This window comes from Podarcis liolepis, assembly GCF_965112155.1.
Source record: "Podarcis liolepis genome assembly, chromosome: 7".
Lineage (NCBI taxonomy): Eukaryota > Metazoa > Chordata > Lepidosauria > Squamata > Lacertidae > Podarcis > Podarcis liolepis.
Window position 1 is genome coordinate 25,574,761 of NC_139561.1, and position 22,251 is coordinate 25,597,011.

Consider the following 22,251-nt stretch of genomic DNA (forward strand, 5'->3'; position numbering starts at 1 on the left):
AGGTGTATCCATTTAAAAAAATTGTTTTAAGTGTCCAGACAAATCCTGGTTACTTAGTGCTTTTAATTCACAAAGAAACCGAATCATAAAAGCATAGATTGGTACAACTGTTGCCCCAAGGGTGACCCAGCCCAACTCCTTGCAATGCAGGGCAAATGATCAGGGTTGTATTCAACTCAGTTTCACTCAAAGTAGACTCAATGACATTAAGGAGCCCAAGTTAGCCATGCCCATTAACTTCAAAAGGTCTACTCTGAGCAGGGCTAGCATGGGGAACCAGCCTTAAGGCATAACCCAGCTTCATCCAAATGTACAACATCTCCAGTCTAGTTTTGCAAGGAGGAAAAGAGAAATAAAACGGGGTGGTGGAAAACACGAAAATATTTTACCCATTTCAGCCAAGCATGGAGAAAGCAATCAGAGCCCAGATGTGTCTGGGAAAGCAATATCCAGTCATTAGACAGCAAAACAGCTCGCAAACTGGCAAAAAGCCCAACTGGGTTGCGTGCTGCCAAAAAGACTCCCTTCTCCATTGTGCTCAAAACAGATATTGCTTTCAACATCACGCAATCGTCTTTTTAAAAAATCCGCAGGTTTAATATAAGTGATGGAGCAGATGGCCTGCAAGGAAAGCATGCCGAGGTTCGAAAAAAATGAATGAAAACTCGTTGTTACATTCCCTCCACGGTTAACAGTTCGCATCCAGAGGGGTGTGCGGGTTGTTTAGAACCAGGAGAAATTATTTTGGCTTCGAGAAACTCTCCTAAGTGACAAGTGACTTCTTCCCAAGCTGCTTACGCACAGGAGGTAGGAGGACCTAACAAGACCTTTGCTGGATCAGGCCAGTGGCCCTTCTAGGCCAGCATCCTGTTCTTACAGGGCCCAACCAAATGCCCCTGGGAAGCCTGCAAGCAGGACTTGGGCACAACAGCACATATCCCCACTTGGAATTTCCAGGACCTAGTATTCAAAGTCACACTCCGTCTAACAGTGGAGGTAGAACATAGCCAGCATAGCTAGTCACCATTGATAGCCTTGCCCTCCATGAATTTGGCTAATCCCAAGGGTCATCTAGTCCAACTGGCTGCGATTCAGGAATCACAGCTGAAGAGTCCCTGGCAGATGGCTTTTCCCATCAGATAATTCTTCCTAATATTTAGTCGGAACCTCCTTTTTTGCAACGTGAATTGATTTGGATCCTACCCTTTGGAGCATCAGAAAACAAGTTTGCTCCATGTCATGGAAGAAGAAGAAGAAGAAGAAGAAGAAGAAGAAGAAGAAGAAGAAGAAGAAGAAGAAGAAGAAGAAGAAACAGCAGCAACAGCAGCAGCAGCAGCAGCAGCATTTGGATTTGATATCCCACTTTATCACTACCCTAAGGAGTCTCAAAGCAGCTAACATTCTCCTTTCCCTTCCTCCCCCACAACAAACACCCTGTGAGGTGAGTGGGGCTGAGAGACTTCAGAGAAGTGTGACTAGCCCAAGGTCACCCAGCAGCTGCATGTGGAGGAGTGGAGAAGCGAACCCGCTTCACCAGATTACAAGTCCACTGCTCTTAACCACTACACCACACTGGATTTGGGAGGGAACCCCCCCCCCCAAATCCTAGAAATGGGTAAATGGTAGGATTTTGATTAGTGATTAGGATGAAAAGTACAAGCTGCAGAACTGTGCCAGGCAAGGAATCCCTGGCAAAAAGGGGTTGATAGTCCCTAAGAGAGGAATCCTTTGGGGCTGGGGAGACAGATATAGCCCAGGTGATGAGGTGTGTGTTTGAGGTGACAGGAAAAAGAGAGTTTTGGAGCACAGGGTTCTGGGAAGAAGGCGGCAGAAGAAAGACTGGGGTCCATCTTGGGCAGGTTGGCTGAAGGTTGCCTGCACTGCTGTGGGGGACAACCCCCTCTTGATATGGACACGCTGTAAGATCTGGACCCCCTCCATGCAGACTGAAGGTGTAAATAGGCAAATAAACCGTATTTCTTATGGCTATGAAAGTCTCCACTGTGTCTCAGTCTTCCAAAGACACACAGACCCAGGGGGGGTGGTCTAGAACCCCATGGACTCTTGCCACTGCTCGGAAGAGAGAGGAGGAAAAACCCAACTTTTGTAACCCTCCATCTTCCACGCCACGGCCCTTCAGATATTTGAAGACGGCTATCGGATCACCTCTCAGGCTTCTCTTCTCCAACTGGAACGTTGTTTAGACTTTGCATATGGCAGCACCCAACATGCAACAGGAAGGCCAAGGTGCCCTGCTGCAATCTGACAGGTTTGGTTTCTGACCCAGATAGTACGGCTAGAGGCACAGTGTGGGAGCGGCCAGTTGGCAGAAGAATCCACCTAAGAAGGATTCCCCGCAAGGAGGAGAACTATCAGGCAATGCGGTTTCAAAGAGGGATGCCAATAAAAGCTCATGTTGGCTGGCCCAATAAAAATTAATATGGCTCCTTATTGCATTGAGAACTAAGCTGGAGAAAAATAGCCCTACTTAACAGGACCCAGAGGAGGGGGGAGAGGAAGGGCAGGTGGAACCACTCTGGCCGTCTTGCTCTGGGCTTGGCAGAAAACGCTGCTCTCGTCTCCAGAGCCCACCGTTGCTCCAGGATGGAGGAGGTCAGGAATTCTACCTTCCAGATATGTGTTGCTCACAGGAAAGAGAGGGAGAGGGAGAGAATGTGGGTGCACACAGTTCCTTAAAAGCCATTCAGGCCAGCTTGAGCACTTTGGCTACAGGCAGACTTTTTTCAGACCTTTGTCTTTTGACCCAGAATCAGCTACAGGTTTTGAGGGCCTTGGGGCAAGAGACCCCCAGCTCCTCCTAGCCCTGAGCAGCTCCCCCATCCAGCGACATAGGAAAGGGGGCAGTGGAGGCGGCCCGCCCCAGGTGTCATCCTTAAGGGGGGTGACAAAATCCCCCCATGGCAGATCACTACGCCGCCCCCCCCCCCCGAGCAGATCTCCACGCCGCCGCCCCCGGCGCTGATCACCACGCCGATTGTTGGGATACTGCCAGGGAGACGGAGGCATCAGGCAGCTCCCCCCCCCCCCCGTCGTCTCCGGACGGTCACCGGTCTCCCGTGGAACAGCATCAGTCAATTAGCGACACGAGCCTCAGAGACATTCCAAGGCCCGTGCACACCCTTTCTGCAGAGTTTCCACAATGGAAGATTCAGACAGGAGAGCATACAACACCAATTGCCCCCAATGGGTGCCAATTGCCTCCCTGGATGCCGATCGCTGCGCTGATCACCCCCCCGGGCGGCTCGCCCGACCCCCTGGGTGCACGGCATGTGTGCCACTCTGGGTGCCGAAACGGCTAGCTCTGCCGCTGCCCCCATCCTCTGTGGCTCAGCAGCAAAGAGTCCAAAAGCCAATCCATTTTGTCTCCCCGTAAGGCTGGAATAAATCTTTCTCTTCCCCTTTCTCCCTCCCCGTGTATGTGTATGTGTGTATGTGTGTGTGTATATGTGTATATATACACATACATATACATATACATATACATATACATATACATATACATATACATATACATATACATATACATATACATATATACATATAATGGGTATGTTTTGAACATTGTTTCATTCATAAATTTATTCATAAATTTGATGCACATCAGAGAAAGGGCCATTAATAAATTTAAATTAATAAATTTATTGTTTATTATTTATTGTTGTTAAAGACTACTGTGGTCATCTGGCATCTAAGGAAGTCCAGCTCTCTCAAAATGCTAAGAACCTCCTCTCACTATCCTAGCTCATTTCATTGAAGACTGGATGGCCCTCTGTTGGGTGCCTTCCTATAATTTTACGACAGAGGGGTCTGGAGGGGCACATTTGGCCCCTGGACCTGAAGCTCCCCACATTTGGTCTAAAGTTACCTAACTGCATACTCCTGGAATGACAAGGCAAAATCGGTCGTGATAGTTGCCTGCCAAAAATTAAAACATTAAATAATGTGTGACTTCTTCCAGAACTGCCAACGTGCTGCGTGCCCTTTGCCCACCATTTTGCAACCCCTGCTTGGGCCATGCCCATGGCTAAGTGCCCCTGTTGTCCAATCTTCGTCACACAACTGCTTATAACCAAAAAAAAAAGTGGAGCAGCTGCCGTGCCTCCCTGGTCCCATCAAGGAAATCCGCAATGCTGCAGCCAAGCTCCCGATTCATCTGCTTCCACAGCCCAGTGTTGGCCAATTGAAACAGCTCCAGAAGCCAACACAGAGGCCAGGAAACATACTTTGCATGATATGAACCATACACGGCGGAGCTATGAGCTTTCACTCCCAAGGATTATGGATAGATGGGCTGCAACCTTTGACTGGTTGAACTGGTAGATCAGCCAACTAATATTTTAGGTTGATTAACAGGGGGGGCAGCAAGTCACAGTCATACCTGTTGATTAGTAACACACACTCATTTATTAGTGTTTTTAAATGCTCTTTTGGTTCTAGTGAGCTCTGAAGGATTATCATGAACCTGGCTGCAAACTTTGACTGCTTTAACAGGTAGATCAGCCAACTATTATTTTAAGGTTGATTAACATGGGTAATGCAAGTGAAATACATGCTTGTTGATTAATATTTTCAAAAGCTGTTGTGGTTCTGGTGTGTTATCAGCAATAGGGAAGGATAAAGAAATGAAAAGGTCTTCACCCGCAGGTGCTGCCTCAGATAACAGAGTTATCTGAAGACAACTTCAGATATAGAGATATGCTAGTTGGCACATGTATTTAAGCTTATATATCTTATTAAAAACTTGCACTAAAAAGAAAATATAGCCTCCTGATGTTCAGCTGAAATCTAGCCCAACTCAAGCTCAGTAATAACACGGGGAAGTTCACAGAATTGTTGAGCTGGAAGGCAGTGGCGAAGCTGCATTCTTCGGCACTGGGGACGGAGAGCAGGTGGGGGCATGGCTGGTGTGCATCCCGGGGGTGTGGCAAGCATCCTGGGGGTGTGGCATGCCGCCCAGGGGCATGGTGTTGTCCGTCCTGGGGGCATGGGGCAGCCTGTAGGGGCATGGTGCCCGGCGCGATGGGGGTGCGTGGTGCATGTCCCAGGAGGCGGCCGCAATGGTACCCCCCCTCCCAACGGTGCCAGGGCGGTGCGCTCCCCCTGCCCCCCGTTCCTCCGCCAGTGCTGAAAGGGACCATGAGGGTCATCTAGTCCAACCCCTGGCAATACAGGAATCTTTTACCTAACGTGGGGCTCAAACCCACAACCCTGAGATTATGACTGAGACAGCTCTTGAGTTGCCTTACACCGTCAGACCGTAAGCCCATCTAGCTCAGCACAGTGGAAGTTGGTCCATTTTGGCAAACGGGGCACCAACCTCATACTGCTCTTAGTCAGCCCCTACCAGCCTGCCTTCTTCTCTTAGCCCAAGAGGCCGCACAATCTCTCAGCTTCCACTTCCTCCCTCACGTCAGAGTTGCCCCTTGTAGAACTCAGCAGGAGAAGGATAGGGGTCAAAACTGGAATTAATTGGCTCTGGTGCCACCTACTGTTGGGCTCCCTGCCTGCCACCCTACCAGTCTCAATGGGCCCTGGCCACTGCTGATCATCTACATTGACCCGCAGCGACTCTCCAGGATTTCACACACAGAACACTCCCTGGGTTGAATATGGGACCCTTCTGCATGCAAAGTAGATGCCCTACCACCAAGTTATAGCCCTTTTCTATACCGAGTCAGTCCATTGGTCCATAACTAGCTCAGTATTGCCGGCAGTGATTGGCTCTCCAGGGTTTCAGGCAAACCCTACTGGAGTTGCCAGGATTCTCCCGTGGGCTTCCAGGAGGGAGAAAAAGTGACCGAGAAGGAACTGTTGAGATGGGCAGTGAGCTCCCCCACCCCCAAATTTCCAGGACAAAATGGGGGGTTAATGTTTCAGCCACGTTTGAGCCACACAAACACAGTTAAAATATTGATAGCACAGCCTCTGTCTTGGGTGCAAGACCCCTGCCTATTTGCTTATGTAACTCTTGCAAAATAATATACACAGCAATGGTATAACCTGGGATTTACTACCACTTTACCGAGTTGCCGTGCTCTGACTTGACAGTAAGCACAAACCCCTCTCACTTTGTGTGCCAAAAACGTGCATGTTTTTCAAGCCAGGAAGAGAGCAGCTAGAGTCTCACGGAGAAGAGAAGAGAGATTGTGTTTATGCTTTCTGATTTACAATGTTAAAAAGAGGGGATGGAGGAAGATTCATCGCATGAGAGCGAGCGGAACATTTGCAAGACGGAGGATTCTGAGCCTTTGAAGTGCTGTAGCAGCAGCAGCAGACAAAGCCCCTCACATTTCAAAGTGTCCTCTCTGCACCAGACAAAGACACAGACTTTGAGACCAAAAGAAGAAATAAATCAGTAAGTTCAGCCTTACTGGTGGACAGCTCTCCATCAGCAAGGTAATTGCTGACAATTACAGGCTGCAAGGGATTCCTTAAATACAAGACAGGAATTTCTTAAAAAAAGAAAGGAAGGAAGGAGCTGTCTTCATTTCTTTCAGGGACACAGGGTTGCACCCAACGTTAGTCCTCTTTAAAGTGAACCCACTGAAACTGATAGACATGAATCTACTCTGAGTAGAGATGCAAGAAGCCATCATTTTCTGTTTCTGTATTTGTTGCATGCAGCACTGTCTCCATTCCACTGCAGTTCATCTGCTGTCCAAAACTGCATTATTCATCTTGCTGCCCAAGAGGTAAAATTAAATAATCCAGAACTAGATGGACCAATGGTTTTATTTTTGTGTACAGCAGGGGTGGAGAGCCCCTCCAGATGTTGCTGAACTCCAGCTCCCATCAGCCCCAGCCTGCATGGCCAATGGTCAGGGATGAAGATGGGAGTTGTTGTCCCAAAACATCTGCAGGCACAAAGGTTAGCCAGCCCAGCTGTAAGCAGCTTCATATATTTATACTGTGTTGTGTCCAAGGTTAGTCCTACTCAGGCCACATCTGCACCATACATTTAACACAGTATGACACCAGTTTAAGGAAGTCTTCCCTCCCAAAAAATAATAATCTGGAAGCTGTAGTTTAAGAGTCCTGTGGGTTGTTAGAAGACCCCTCTTTTTCTCACAGAGCTACAATTCCCAGAGTGATTTAACCACCAATCTTCCCCCAAAACTCTGGGAATTATAGCTCTGTAAGGGAAATAGGGATCTCCTAACAATTCTCAGTGCCTGGGCTTTTTTTACAGCCAGAACTCAGTTCCGGCACCTCTTAGGTGGGCGCCATTGCCATTAAAAGAGAACAAGGAAGGCATTCATGGTGTGTTCTGGCACCTCTTTTTTCTAGGGGGGGAAAAAAGCACTGCTCAGCACCCTTAACAAACTGCAGCTGCCAGAATTCCTTAGGGGAAGCTATTAAAGCACTGGTATAATAGTGCTTTAATTGAAGGTGTGGGTGCAGCCTCAGAGACGGCCCTATGAAATCAGTGAGCATGACTGCAATAGGCTCATTCACTTTGACGGCTGTACGCACCCCCAACTAAGTCCTACTCGCTGAAATCAGTGGGCCTAAGTTAGTCGTGTCTATTAACTTCAACGGTTCCACTCTGAACGTAACCAACCCAGAACACATCCCATTATGGTCCGGGGTGGAGAGGTTGCTCCACCAAGCTTTCAAGATGCGGGCAACGTAGCAATTGGAAAGAGCAACCAAACAAATATGGGAGACCCAGCGCAGTGATGGTACGTACCTCCGTTCATAGCCCAAGCACCATGGATGCCCTCGACAACTTGGATTCCACACTTTAACCAACCGAGAGAAGGAGCTGATGCGTGGCTGTCGGTGACTGACCATTGCGAGTTGTCGCTCTGCACAGACGTTTGGCCTGGAGGGAAAAGAAAGATGTTATTTCTTTGTGTGGCTGAACAGTGGGACTTTCTTTTCAGGCACAGGGGACAAACCTGGTCCTCTAGGCGTTTTTTCACCGGCCCTCAGACTATGCTTCCTCTCCCTGGGCCACACCTCTAACTCGCTCTCCTTGATTGCTTTTGCCCGGTTGGAATACGTCCTTGATCTTTGGCCATGCTTTCCTCTTGCCTGGACAGATGATGCCAAAAAGTGTGTGTAGGAACTAGCCTACCGCAGAAAGGCAAAATTTACATGTATCGCTCCCGCTATGATTCCCTCTGGCATCTGCCCCTCAGGAAAGAATGCAACCCTCTGGCTGAAAACAGGTTGTGCACCCCTTCTTTTCAAGGTAGGCATCACGGCTGCCTTCTTTCAAAATAATTTAGGGATTGGCACACAGAGGATATGGATCGCTTAGTGATTAGGATATGAATCCCTCCCCACCACTACCACACTCACACCATTTTGGGTCGGGGGAGAGAATAACTTTTCAGGAACGCATCATTTCTTAGAATTAGCTAGAAGAATAATGCAAGAAAACACAATGCAAGTGAAATTGAGGGATGGAAATGGATCCAATATCAGTCCTATCTGAAAATAATTTGTTGTATCCACCTAATTCCTCCTGTTGTCTTTGTCCATGGAGTTTTCTTGGCAGGGATACTGGAGTGGCTTGACGGTTCCTGCTCCAGATGGTAAGATTGTCAGAAGAAATATCAACAACTTCAGATATGCAGATGACACAACCATGATGGAAGAAAGTGAGGAGGAATTAAAGAACCTTTTAATGAGGATGAAAGAGGAGAGCACAAAATATGGTCTGAAGCTCAACATCAAAAAAACGAAGATCATGGCCACTGGTCCCATCACCTCCTGGCAAATAGAAGGGGAAGAAATGGAGGCAGTGAGAGATTTTACTTTCTTAGGTTCCATGATCACTGCAGATGGTGACAGCAGTCACAAAAATTAAAAGACTCCTACTTCTTGGGAGGAAAGCAATCACAAACCAAGACAGCATCTTAAAAAGCAGAGACAGCACCTTGCTGACAAAGGTCCGTAAAGTTAAAGCTATGGTTTTCCCAATAGTGATGTATGGAAGTGAGAGCTGGACCATAAAGGCTGATTGCTGAAGAATTGATGCTTTTGAATTATGGTGCTGGAGGAGACTCTTGAGAGTCCCATGGACTGCAAGAAGATCAAACCTATCCATTCTTAAGGAAATCAGCCCTGAGTGCTCACTGGAAGGACAGATCCTGAAGCTGAGGCTCCAATACTTTGGCCACCTCATGAGAAGAGAAGACCCCCTGGAAAAGACCCTGATGCTGGGAAAGATTGAGGGCACAAGGAGAAGGGGACGACAAGAGGACGAGATGGTTAGACAGTGTTCTCGAAGCTACCAGCATGAGTTTGACCAAACTGCGGGAGGCAGTGGAAGACAGGCGTGCCTGGTGTGCTCTGGTCCATGGGATCACGAAGAGTCAGACACGACTAAACGACTAAACAACAACAATTCCTCCTGAATGGTCCTATGTTAGTTGCTCCCATTCATTTCGGTGCATCTGCTCTTACTAATGCTGGATTCGACCCAGGTTCCACCCCCCCAACCCCTGCCTCTCAATATAAAGACTGCCCACTCTCTCCTTGTTCCTATTTCCCGCCTGCTTTTTGCTGGCTGGAAAACTGCAAAGTTAAGAGTCGCTTTGCCTCTGGCCCTGCCAGCCACTGACGTGTGTGTCCCACCCTTGTTGTCCACTAAGGAATCTGGCCCTCGGGATCCAAGAAAGTCCCCCACTGTGGCTCTAACTACTACACCAACATCCCAGCCACTCTAGGTGAGGAAACGCCGATCCTATGGACATTGCACAAGTCACGTTTGGCTCTCCGGGATTCCATAACCCCCAAACAGAAATGTTTGTTTACAGCCAGGCTAATTTTGTTCTTCATTCAGCTAAAACCGTGTCCTGAGAGTGAAATCTATTGTCTCCAGGGAAGCTGGAATGGAGAGGCAGGATGTGCTAAGCTAAATCAAGAGCTCATCAAAAGAAGTGTTCCAGTCAGTGATGATGAGTTAAGCTAACAGGGCTAGATTAAAGGCTGCAAGGGAGCCTCAGGATAAAACCTATGTGTGTGGGGAGGGGGGAATCCTCCCCACCTGTCTCTACTTTACCGGGACGTGCAGAGATAAACGCTGTCCTGGGCTGGGCTGCAGATCCGCCAACTTTTGCTTTCAGAGCTTTTGGCAGGTGAAGTTGAAAGGCTTTGGGTCGCAGCCAACGCTAGCCCTACTCAGAGCAGACCTGTCGACATTAATGGATCTAAAGTTGTCGTGTCCATTAATTTCAAAGGGCTCATTCCAAGTAGGTCCAGCATTGGATATAACCCTTTTAAGTATATCCAAAATAGAGCAGAGCTTTGCTTCCTTTAAAACAAAAAACAAACCTAAGGACAAAAAGGTGTTCCTGAGAGTACAGAGAGTGCTTTTACAGTGGTACCTTGGGTTACATATGCTTCAGGTTACATACGCTTCAGGTTACAGACTCCGCTAACCCAGAAATAGCGCTTCAGGTTAAGAACTTTGCTGCAGGATGAGAACAGAAATCGTGCTCCGGTGGCGCGGCAGTAGCAGGAGGCCCCATTAGCTAAGTGGTGCTTCAGGTTAAGAACAGTTTCAGGTTAAGAACGGACCTCCAGAACGAATTAAGTACGTAACCAGAGGTACCCCTGTACTCCCATTCTGAGCACATCAAACATTTGATAGAGCGCATCCATTTGGCAATTGGATCACTGAGGACCCAAACATGCAAACTGCCTTTGTACTGAGCCAGAGCATCCATGCAGTATTATCTTTGCTGACTGCCAGGGTCTGAGGCAGGGGTCTTCCCCAGAATTACCTGGAGATGCCGGGGATTGAACCGGGACCTCCTGCATGCAAAGCAGATGCTGTTACCATGAGCTACGGCTCCTTAATGGAACACACAGCATTCACTTCAAGTTAGACCACTGGCCCATTGAGCCAATATCATCCATTCTGAGTAGCAGCAGCTCTCCAAGACCCCAAGAGAGAGAAGACCATCTGCCATTATCTGCTCTCCCAGCTCCTTTAACTGAGCCACACCACCCCTCCCTTTCTCGAGCCACACACACAGTTGACCAAAGAGTACAAATCCAAATTTCCATATATCAGGGATTCCAACTGCACAGTCTATGGATGTCTAACCAGAAGTCCCATTGAGTTCAATGGGCCAGGTAAGGGTGTTTAGGCAGAAAGGCAGGTATGTTTTGTTGCTGCTGTTGTTAGGCAACAGGGAAACCTTCCACAGCAAATCATCCTACAGCACCCAATTTATCTTCTCCCTACAGTGGACTAGAATACTCAGACCAGCCTTTGCCAGCCAGGTGTGCTCCAGATGTTTTAGACTACAACTCCCATCAACCCCAGCCAATCTGATAAACCTCCAGATGTAGTGCAAAACATCTGGAGGGCACCAGGTTGACAAAGGCCGGTGGAGATTTGTGGTGAGCCAATCCAAAGGGCAATAAATCCACTTGAATCCAAGCCTTCTGGGGTTTGACTGGGCTGTAATTCAGACTACAACAACGGCTTTCTCAAAACGCATTTGCACTCAACCAGCCTAGGTTATCCCTGCCTCAAGCTGCTCCGCTTATAAACTTAACGAGTTTTCCAGAAATAGGGAAAATGTCATCATGGTAGAGTCTTTCAAAGCGCATCGATGACATGATCCTGTCCCCCCACCCTCAACCCCAACGCCTAACACACATATCCCATCACAGGGCAAACAACATATGGAGAAGATGGTCTGGATTTACTATGTTGTTCAATCCTGGTTCAGTTTACAAAGGAAAACAACGATTTCGCTGAGTCGGGAATGGCGCTCTTGGCCAGAGCTCAAGCTTGTAAGGAAACTTTCCAAAGATTCACACAGTCGTATGCTGAGTGCCAGAGCTATAAGCTTTAATTGCGAGGAGAGGAAGACAGGAGGCAAATACTGTGCTCGTAAAAAATGAGCAATCCTTTCAACTGAGCAGCGTGAACAACTTTCTCCTAGTTGAGCTCTTAAGATGGCAGCCTTAAAACACACACTTCCTTGGGATGGGGGTGGGACAACTGAAGGCCTTTCCAGAAATCCATTCTATTCTGCATTTGTGATGATTTGAGCTCACGATGGTATCAGGGCAGTTATACACAATCCCACTTCCAATACTGTTTCAGCCTGCCAAGAGTTCTGGGGCAGATGTCCTGTAGCTTCCTGATGAAATCCTGCAACTCCTCATAGCACAAATGTTCAGGGTTGTTTGGGGGATGGGCAGAGAGTGTTGCTCTTTTGTTTCACTGTAGGTAAAAAAAGGTAAAGCCCCCCTGGACGGTTAAGTCCTGTCAAATTTGACTATGGGGTATCACGCTCATCTCCACTTTGAAGCCAAGGGAGCCGGCATTTGTCTGCAGACAGCTTTTCTGGGTCATGTGGCCAGCATGACTAAATGGCCAGAGCGCACAGAAACATAATTTACCTTCCTGCTGCAGGTGTACCTATTTATCTACTCGGACTGGTATGCTTTTGAACTTCTAGATTGACAGGAGCTGGGACTGAGCAACGGGAGCTCATCCCGTCATGTGGATTCGAACTGCCGACCTTGTGATCAGCAAGCCCAAGAGGCTCAGTGGTTTAGACCACAGCACAACCTGCGTCCCATGCTGCAAGATTGCCCCGCTACACAGCAACAATGCAGTAACATCGGGGAAGCCTTCCAGAACAACCGAGTGAATTGATGTGCGGATGGTCCAACAGAAATCCACCACTATTGCTGCATAGATGGCATGTTGCAGAAGACACACACAAAAATGAAAACCAGTCCAAGGAGTCTGGTGGCATGTTTAAAGACTAATAACTTTACTACAGCGGAAGCTTTTGTGGACTACAGTTCACTTCTGTCAGAGTTCTACTGCAGCCCATAAAAGCTTCTAAATTTGTCTTTAAGAGGCCACAACATTAAGTGGTTGGCTTTTCTACAAGAGACTAACATGACTGCCTCATGACTGTGGAACTTTCTCAGGTGGGGTGAGGGATGCTTTTTCAGCTTAAGGGCCACATTCCCTTCTGCACCATCTTCTGAGGGCCATGTGCCAGTGTGGGTAGAGCTAGGGGCAAAAGTGAACAGAGCAATCCATGTGAATTTTGCCTTTGTACAGTAGTTCACACACACAAACAGCCTCTGTCCTCTATCCAAGCAATCAGGAACTATTATCAGAGTTCAAGGGCATATTCCAGCCAGGCAAAAACACTCGGAGTCTGCAAAACAGGGCAAGTGAGAGGCGTGCAGCCTGGGAAGATTTCCAGGGGCCAGACAGAAAGCCCTGGAGGGCCACATTTGGACCCCAGTCCCAAAGCCCTGCACCTCTGCTCTAGTGAACAGGTCCCATTGCACAGAGCGGCAATTACTTTCTACACGCATGTGTTCTGAGTCTTTTAACAGCTGCACAGATACTCAACTGGTAGAGCTTTTCCCATGCGGGCCAGGGGAAAACGTAAGAAAAATGCTTCACCTACTGAACTGCTGCTTGGCACTAAAGTGTTCAGCGCACAGGGAGAAATGCTGGCTGCCTCCTACACTTAAAATTCCTTTGCTGGCTTGCAACGAGAGCAAGAAAAGATTATTAAAACTACCTGGGATGTCTTCTTCTTTTTTGCAAATGGAGTAGATTAGCTCTCATTCTCCTGGTGTCTTCCAGATGCACCAGCTTGGCAAAGGCTGGGAGTAGACTGTCAAAATGCATTTATTATTTTATGGCGTTGCTTTCATATCCCAGCTCTTTCTCCAACGAGCTCAAAGTGGCACTCGAAGTTCTCCCCTCCCCAATTAATCTACGGCAACCCTGCGAGGTGGGTTAGGCCGTGAGTCAGTGACTGGCTCAGGGTCACCCAGTGAGCTTCATGGCCGAGTGGGGAGATTTGAACCCTGGACTCCCAGGTTCTGGGCAGAAACTCTAACCACTAACTCCACACTGTCTCTGTATTCATCTAGCCCAATACTGTGTTTAATTGGTTGCAGCTCTGAGCACTATGCACTATCCAGGTTAGGCTGGCTAACCTGTGGTACTCCAGATGTTGTTCAGATCTCATCAGTCCTCCCCATTAACCAAGCTGGCTGGGACGAATGGGAATTGGGTAGTCCAACAACATCTGGAGGACCCCACATAGACTACCTCCGATTTACAGTGGTACCTCGGGTTACATACTATTCAGGTTACATACGCTTCAGGTTACAGACTCTGCTAACCCAGAAATAGTACCTCGGTTAAGAACTTTGCTTCAGGATGAGAACAGAAATCGTGCTCCGGTGGCGCGGCAGCAGCAGGAGGCCCCATTAGCTAAAGTGGTGCTTCAGGTTAAGAACAGTTTCAGGTTAAGAACGGACCTCCGGAACGAATTAAGTACTTAACCTGAGTACTAAACTAATCCCCTTCCTCGGGGGGGGGGGTTATTTTAAAAAATAAATACCTCAATTAACACATTTTAAGCCAGAACAACTTAAACTAAACTTTGCAAAGGAACATGGCTGAGCATAGAAAGTGTTGAAATCTGTATTATCTGGAAAGCCGAGGTTCGATCAAATCCCAAGGCAATAGAATTGTGGTTCTACAATATAAATTGAAATGTCTAAGTAAGAGCATTTTGTTGATTCTCTGAGTGGGGTGGGGGGTGGGGAGAGGGAGGTAAAGGTGAGTTTGAGCAGATGTGCCACTGAACAGCACCCACTTCTGTTATCGGCAAGCATTGGGTGAACTGGTAACAGAACAACCCTATACAGGTTTACTTGGGAGGAAATGTTCCCCTAGTGCCCAAGGGAGCTTACTCCCGAGTAAGTTGGTTGGGAATCACAGCATTGCTCTCATCAAGTCTCAGCGTCACCACCTGTTAAATGGCAACAACGATAGTGACTGTTGTGCACAGATAAGCATTCCTCAAAAATATTGGGGAAAGTTTATAATGACCCTTGGTGATCATCCAAAAATTAAAACCATCTGCTCTTTCCATTGCCTGCAGCAACAAGGACTCTTGCTCCTTTAAAAAAAAAACAGTACACCAAGCAGAAATCAAACAGGTGAAGCATTTTTCTTTCTCCAGCCTAGAAAAAGCTACACCATCTGAATAATAATAATAATAATAATAATAATAATAACAATAATCATAATAATTTATTATTTATACCCAGCCCATCTGGCTGGGTTTCCCCAGCCACTCTGGGTGGCTTCCAACAAAATATTAAAATACAATAGCCTGTTAAACATTAAAAGCTTCCCTAAACAGGGCTGCCTTCAGATGTGTTCTAAAAGTCTGGTGGTAGTTTATCTCTTTGACATCTGATGGGAGGGCGTTCCACAGGTCTGGTGCCACTACTGAGAAGGCCCTCTGCCTGGTTCCCTGTAACTTGGCTTCTCGCAGTGAGGGAACCGCCAGAAAGCCCTCTGCGCTGGACCTCAGTGTCCGGGCAGAACAATGGAGGTGGAGATGCTCCTTCAGGAATATCTTTGCCCCACGAGTGATAAAAGTACAGGAGTCCAACAGGAGAAAAGAAATACAGAACCTTGCCAACTCTCATACTTAGCATTCACCATAACACCTTAGAGTAATCATAGCAATCCACAACTATCATTAACTCAGAAATTCTTACACCAACTTTCCCAGGTAGGTCAGTATTATAACACCCCTCCAATACTGCAGATTTGGAGTGGGGGGTGGCATGGGCAGCTGCACCCCCTAGATCAAGTAAAACAATAGAAATACTTAACTGACCAATCACGTTGGTTCTGCCCCCCCAAAAAAAATCCTGGCTACGCCCATGGGTAGAGGGGGTGGACACGGAGGAACAGCTGCAGAGAGCAGAATCTGAATCCAGGACTTCCCACTTCACAGTCCAGTTTCTCAGCCACCATTATCCTTTTTCACACAGCACCCATATATAAAAGTTTTCCGCCCGGCTTTGGCCCCAACCCAAAGACAAGTTTGAATACCTACATGTTGGGCAGCAGCTTGTTCCCGTCGGCAGGGAAAAGCAGCTTGAGGACAAAGATGTAGCGGGCAAGGGCATGGATCGCCATCGCTGCCATCCTCGGCCCCACACCTCCCCCAGGATGGAGGTGCCTCCAGCAAGTTGCAGCGAAGTCACAGTTCTGGCAGGTCCCCGATTTTCGGAGGAAGGAAGTTCATTGCTACCATTTGACCCAGCCGGGTCTGTTTGTCGCTGTTCCTCCTGCTGCTGTTGTTCCTTTACAAAAGAGCACTTTTGGAACTCTCTGTCCCCCTTGCCGGGAGATAGATAGATCTGTCACCCGGGGACATTCCCTCTGGGGAGCAACCGAGCTCTCCTCTCCCTCCTCACACATCCACGGGAAAGCAGGGAGACTTAAAGGCAGAAGGCGCAAAAAACATCTGCCCTCTCCGGTGTGCTGCAGACCAGCCTTAAAGGGCTTTGCTGCGATGGTGGCATTCGGGAGAAGCCCACGGATGGCAGGATCCGTCCAGACAAAGGGAGATGCATTCGCGAGCTCGATCCACGCTTCTTAAGGTGTAGTGTTTTTGTAGCAAAATCCAGGCACGGTGAAAGAGAGGGAGAAGGAAAAAAGCGCGCGCGCGCGCACCTTTGCTCCTTCCAAACAGGATACAATGCGCATTCCAGGGCGCCTTCACGCACAATGGGGAGAAACTCCCATTAATTCTCTCTGTGTCTGTCTCTCTTTCTTTCTTTGCAGAATGCGAGCTATCCCGTTGCAGGAGAAGCTGTTCTCTCCCCTCCCTCCCTCCCCTTTAAACAAGCCGCTGAATTTTGGAGACTCAAGTTAAGCAGAAAGCCATCCCACCCCACCCCACTTTTTCAGGTTCGGAGGAGGAGGAGGGGAGCCAGCTGGAAAGAGGAAGAGGATTTGGCTAGGACGATTAATATATGCGTTTTCTTTTTGCTCGTGTTGCAAGGATCTGCGTACCAAGGTGGGAGCTTGCATCGGTGCCGCTTTCTCTCCCCCTCTTAGAATACCCAAAGAAAAGCTGGGTTTAGACAAAAACCTCCCCCTCTCCACCAACTTTGTAGCCTGATCTGATTGCACGTTTACTCTGAATGAAGCTGGCAAGAGCTTGTTCCTCAGTCAGAATTGCAGAGATGGAAGGGACCCCGTGGGTTAAATAGTCCAACTGCCTGCAATGCTGTGGAATCTCAACCACATGAATCTCAATATGCTGCCCACCATCCAATTTGAAACCACACCAGATCCTGCTCAGCTTTGCAAATGTGATAGCAGTTTTATGGCTGGTGTAGTGGTTAGAGAACTGGACTAGGACCTGGGAGACCAGGGTTTGAATCCTCACTGGGCTGTGAAGCTCCCTGGGTGGCTTTAGGCCAGTCGCTCACTCTCAGCCTAACCTATCTGGCAGGATTGTTGTGCGGGAGAACCACATAAGCCATCTTGAGTTCCAGGGAGGAAAATGGTGGGTTGTATATTCAGGCGCTAAGCAACAAATTTTAACCCTGCTTACCCAAAAGCAACCTGCACTGGCTTCTGTAGGACTTACTTCTGAGTAGGGCATGGCTAGGATTGAACTGTTATAGACTGCAAACCTAACTTGGGATGAATTTGGGAGACTTGCTTTTGAGTAGACAGGCTCTGTAAGCAAATGGGCCAATTTAGGATTGTACCCCTGCCAGTGCAAGCTTATCAAAGCCTGCTCAAGGAGTGAGTCAATTTAGTTGTGGGTCTGCTCATAAATCCATTGAGTTCAGTGGGATCTAATTCCAGGTAAGCGTAACTAGGATTGCCTCCTTAACCGGGGAAAAGGTTCAAGGTGGAATTTGGATATGTACACCTGAGAGAGCCCATAACCCACACAAAGAGAACGTAAGAGGCTGCCTTATCCTAAGTCAGACTATTGATCAATCTACAGGTAGCTTAGTACTGCCTACACTGACTGGCAGCAGCTCCCCAGGGTTTCAGACACAGGTGTCTCTCTGTCCTACCTCAAGATGCCAGGGACCTTCTGCATGCCAAGCAGATGCTCTTGTGTGGAGCCACATCCTTTCCCTAGTTGTAGAAGGAAGGTGTTGAGAGCAGGGAAAGGACATCTATGCCTGTGCTCCTTTCTCCTCTTAAAGCTCATCTTACAAAGTTCACACAGCTGTGTTCATCAAGGGCCAGGCTGGAACCTGATGCCATTCATGCAATCAGCAATTTTGTGATTTTTTTTTAAAAAAATAAAAGTAAACAGCAGGTGTGTGCCCCACCCACCCCTTTCCTGACTGGGACCCTGGCAGGGGGAGGTAAGGGGGCTTTAATCCTTATTCTCCATGCCACACACACATACACACACACTGCAGTCCTGATCTGGATCAGAGCCCAGATGGCTCTTTGCTTGTGAAGGAAAGGCTCCCTGGGCAAAAAATAATAAAAAAAAAATAATAATGATAACTTTCAGGTGTGGCTGGTTCAGGCCTCCCAGATCAGCTGCAGTTTCTTCACTTTCCTCCTCTTCAGGGTTTTCTCAATTCATTTCATTGGCACCTTTGGCCACCACAAACTAAGTGACCTACTGCAGAGATGGAAGAACTGTTTTTTCCAGCAGAATCATTAATTCAGGAATTCCTGCTGCAGAGATGGAAGACCTGTTTTTTCCAGCAGAAGGCCTCCTTCTTTCATTGACAGCCTAGCAAGGTTCCAGCGGTGGGTGGGGCCAGAAACAAGAGTGGGCGGAGCCATGCCTCTTAGCTGTGATTCCTGCACTGCAAGAGTCTTGCCTCTGTGCAACAGGGCGCAACCCTGCTAGGCATAACCAGAGGTTTCGATGTGCGTACCGGCAGCTCTCCCTCCCTCCACCTGAGCTAGCAGGAGGCAATCGAGGGCACATTCCAACCATGCAAAGGCAATCAAGGAAGGTGCAGAGCAGGACCGGTGAAGGGTGTGGCCTGGGGAGAGGGGCGTGGCTTAGGGAGAGCAGCATTTGATCCCTGGACTGAGGTTCCCCCACCATTATCAAATACGAACTACTCAGGGATGTGGGACCCTATGGCCTTTCAGATGTTGTCAGCCCCCATTGTCCCTGACCATGCTGGCTGAGGATGATGGGAGCTGGAGTCCCACAACATCTGGAGGGCAGCAGGTTCCCTGCCATGGGATTTTAAGAGCTGAACGGGATCCTGGATGCTGTCTAGACCAACCAACCGGGAAGCTGTCCAGGATCTTGCAGCTTGAGCATCCTTGGCAAGTGACCACCCACTGTCTGCTTAAATACCTCCCGCGGCCACCAGCTCCTGGGGCAGATCGTTCTCCTGCCAGAACAGCTCTTACTGTCCAGAAGCCCATGGAGCAGGCATCCCCAATCTTCGGCTCTCAAGATGTTTTGGACTACAATTCCCACCATCCCTGACCACAGGTCCTGTTAGCTAGAGATCATGGGAATTGTAGGCCAAAACATCTGGAGGGCCACAGGTTGGGGGTGCCTGCCATGGAGCAACAGAGGTTGAGAGCAGCAGCAAAGTGCTGGAAGGCAGAGCTGGGTGTGGCATGCAGCCTGCCCTTCTGCCTTCAGTTGTGATGGAGGATCCTGTCCTGCTATCAGTGTTGAGTTAGCTGCAGCTGGAAGTCTGGTTGTCCCAGGGAACACAATATTTTTTGGGGGGGGTCATTTTCTTCTGCATCTGAGATGGCTGTGATGGACCTGCAAGATCCCTTTATTTTCAAGTGGGACTTGCTCCCAAGTAGAGGTGGGCATATCTGTCAATTCTCTTTTTCCTCCTATTCTACATTTTCCAGTCTTAAGGTCAGTTCTCCACATTTCCACAACAGTTTGCATTTTTTTTAAAAAGCAACCATTTTAGCTTGAATTTCTCTGAATATAAAAATGTTTGCGTGCAGTTTTGCCTTGGGACACGGGTGGCACTATGGGTTAAACCACAGAGCCTAGGACTTGCTGATCAGAAGGTCAGCGGTTCGAATCCCCATGACGGGGTGAGCTCCCGTTGCTCGGTCCCTGCTCCTGCCAACCTAGCAGTTCGAAAGCAAGTCAAAGTGCAAGTAGATAAATAGGTACCGCTCCAGCAGGAAGGTAAACGGTGTTTCCGTGCGCTGCTCTGGTTCACCAGAAGCGGCTTAGTCATGTTGGCCACGACCCAGAAGCTGTACACCGGCTCCCTCGGCCAATAAAGCGAGATGAGCACCGCAACCCCAGAGTCGGTCACGACTGGACCTAATGGTCAGGGGTCCCTTTACCTTTACTAGTTTTGCCTTACATGCACATTATTGCAAAGCAATATCCCATGACCTAATGTATTTGTAGGTTATTTTCATTTTTATGTACACATTGCCTTAATATATGCCCCGCTTTTTACACATTACTCTGCTGTAGAACCTCCTTTCAAAATTCAGAGAAGCGTGAATTTTGATGAAGCGCTACGTTTCAGTTTGTGTATTGTTTGGGAAAGTACATAATAGGTAGGATCACCTTTCAGTGTGAACTGAATTGAAGTTCTACACCACCTCTCCTCTGAAGTAAGCCCTGCCAAAGGACAAAGATGCAAAAGTGCTTCTAAAGTTGCATCTGTGGGCTTTCTTTTTTTATAATAATAATAATAATAATAATAATAATAATAATAATAATAATAATAATAATAATAATTTTGTAAATACAGAAAAGGAGAGAGAAAAATCAAACAGACCCACCTCCAACCTTCCTGGTCAACCTGGTTGGTTCAATACAAATTATCCCAAAGTGCTGTTCCACATTATGTCCATGTCTGCTAGGCGGGTGAAAGCTCTGTTCCTTTGCTACTGCATACAAAATAAAACTTCACCAGATGGTGTAAAACTTATGAGGAGCATGTTCATTGCTTGGGGCTCGAAGTTTATGAGTCGGTTGTTCCATCAGTGCCAAAGTCCCCACCTGAATAGTTCATTCTTTAGACAAGTTCTGCAAAGCTCAGCTATAGCCTAGCTGCTTCGATAAGGCGTGCAATTAAATATTGCCGCTGTAACAATGTTTCAGAATCAAAGAGCGAAAGGAGAGTGAGTCTAGGACTGGGCGGTGGAAGCTTTGGGTTAGTTATATGTTTCATTTTCAAAAATGCTTTCCACCAGAATAAGGTGACTTTGGGCAGGACCACGACATGGGATAACAAGAACCAGGTCCGGCATTTATTGTCTGCAGACTTCAAGTTACCAATGGCGAGTGAGTTTAAAAGTGTTTTCCCTAACTCTGGCAGAAACTGACCTGGCATAAATCCAGCCCAGATTTCTCGCCAGTCTTTATCAGTTATGGGTTCCCTAGTGTCAGGCTCCTGCCTCTTTCTCAATCCATTGTCTAATGGGGTTTAAGTAAGGATTTAATAGAGTCTCTGCCCCCGGCCCCAAAAGTAATACAGTTTATTATGGGAAAGGAGACCAGCATTCATCCCTGGGGGTTTGACCAGAGAAGTTATACAATCATGCACAAATAGTTAAAACATACACAGCACATGATTTTCACACACACACCCGAAGAAATCCTCTAATGTCCTAATACAGAAAACAAAACAAAAATCCGCATTTACAAAAAACAAACAAACAGGGAATCTGAAATCCATATACACTTACCAAGAACAGAACCCCATTGGCTGCCTATCATAATCTGGAAGATCTGGCACAATTTTGCCTGCTTCCAGAGTCAGATAATTGAAATATGTGGATATCTTCTTTTATGCGTATCTTAAAGAAAAAAGGGAAGCCATCAAGAATGTTTGAAAATGAGACATGAACCATTACTATCTATTGTGACATATAAATTACTATTATGTATTAGATTCGGTTTTTATATACAGTGGTGCCCTGCAAGACGAATGCCTCGCAAGACGGAAAACTCGCTAGACGAAACAGTTTTCCGTTTTGGAGGTGCTTCGCAAAACAAATCTCCTATGGGCTTGCTTCGCAAGACGAAAATGTCTTGCGAGTTCCTGCGGGGGTTTTTTCCTCCCCCCCCCCTTTTTCTAAGCCGCTAAGCCGATCCGATAAGCCGATAAGCCGCTAAAAGCCGCTAATAGTGCTAATCCGCTAATCAATGGGCTTGCTTCGCAAGACGAAAAAACCGCTAGATGAAGAGAATCACAGAACGGATTCTTTTCGTCTTGCGAAGCACCACTGTATTTTTTAAAAAATTTTTTAAAAAACCTAACAAATTACCAGTCCGAAGGATTGTTTGTTTCTTTGCAAACCACAATTAAGCTGCTGTGGTCTAAACCACAGAGCCTAGCATTTGCCGATCAGAAGGTCAGCGGTTCAAATCCTCGTGATGGGGTGAGCTCCCATTGCTCGGTTCCAGCTCCTGCCCACCTAGCAGTTCGAAAGCATAT

At 47.6% G+C, this 22,251-nt stretch overlaps 1 protein-coding gene across 4 annotated transcripts in view; it reads right to left on the reverse strand.

Annotated features, from left to right (window-relative positions):
- The window catches only part of MEGF6 (multiple EGF like domains 6), a 210,932-nt gene extending 189,401 nt beyond the window's left edge, over positions 1-21,531 (reverse strand). For 2 of the 4 annotated variants that reach the window (XM_083512800.1, XM_083512801.1), the window contains exons 1-2: positions 15,906-16,674; positions 7,712-7,846 (exon numbers count right to left, since the gene is read on the reverse strand). In XM_083512800.1, the coding sequence (XP_083368926.1) occupies positions 7,712-7,846; positions 15,906-15,997 (227 nt within the window). In that variant the 5' untranslated portion in view covers positions 15,998-16,674. Of the gene's footprint in view, positions 1-7,711; positions 7,847-15,905; positions 17,004-21,499 lie in introns of those variants that run through there. The other 2 variants (XM_083512799.1, XM_083512798.1) reach the window with 2 other exon arrangements.
- Positions 21,532-22,251: the final 720 nt, after the last annotated feature.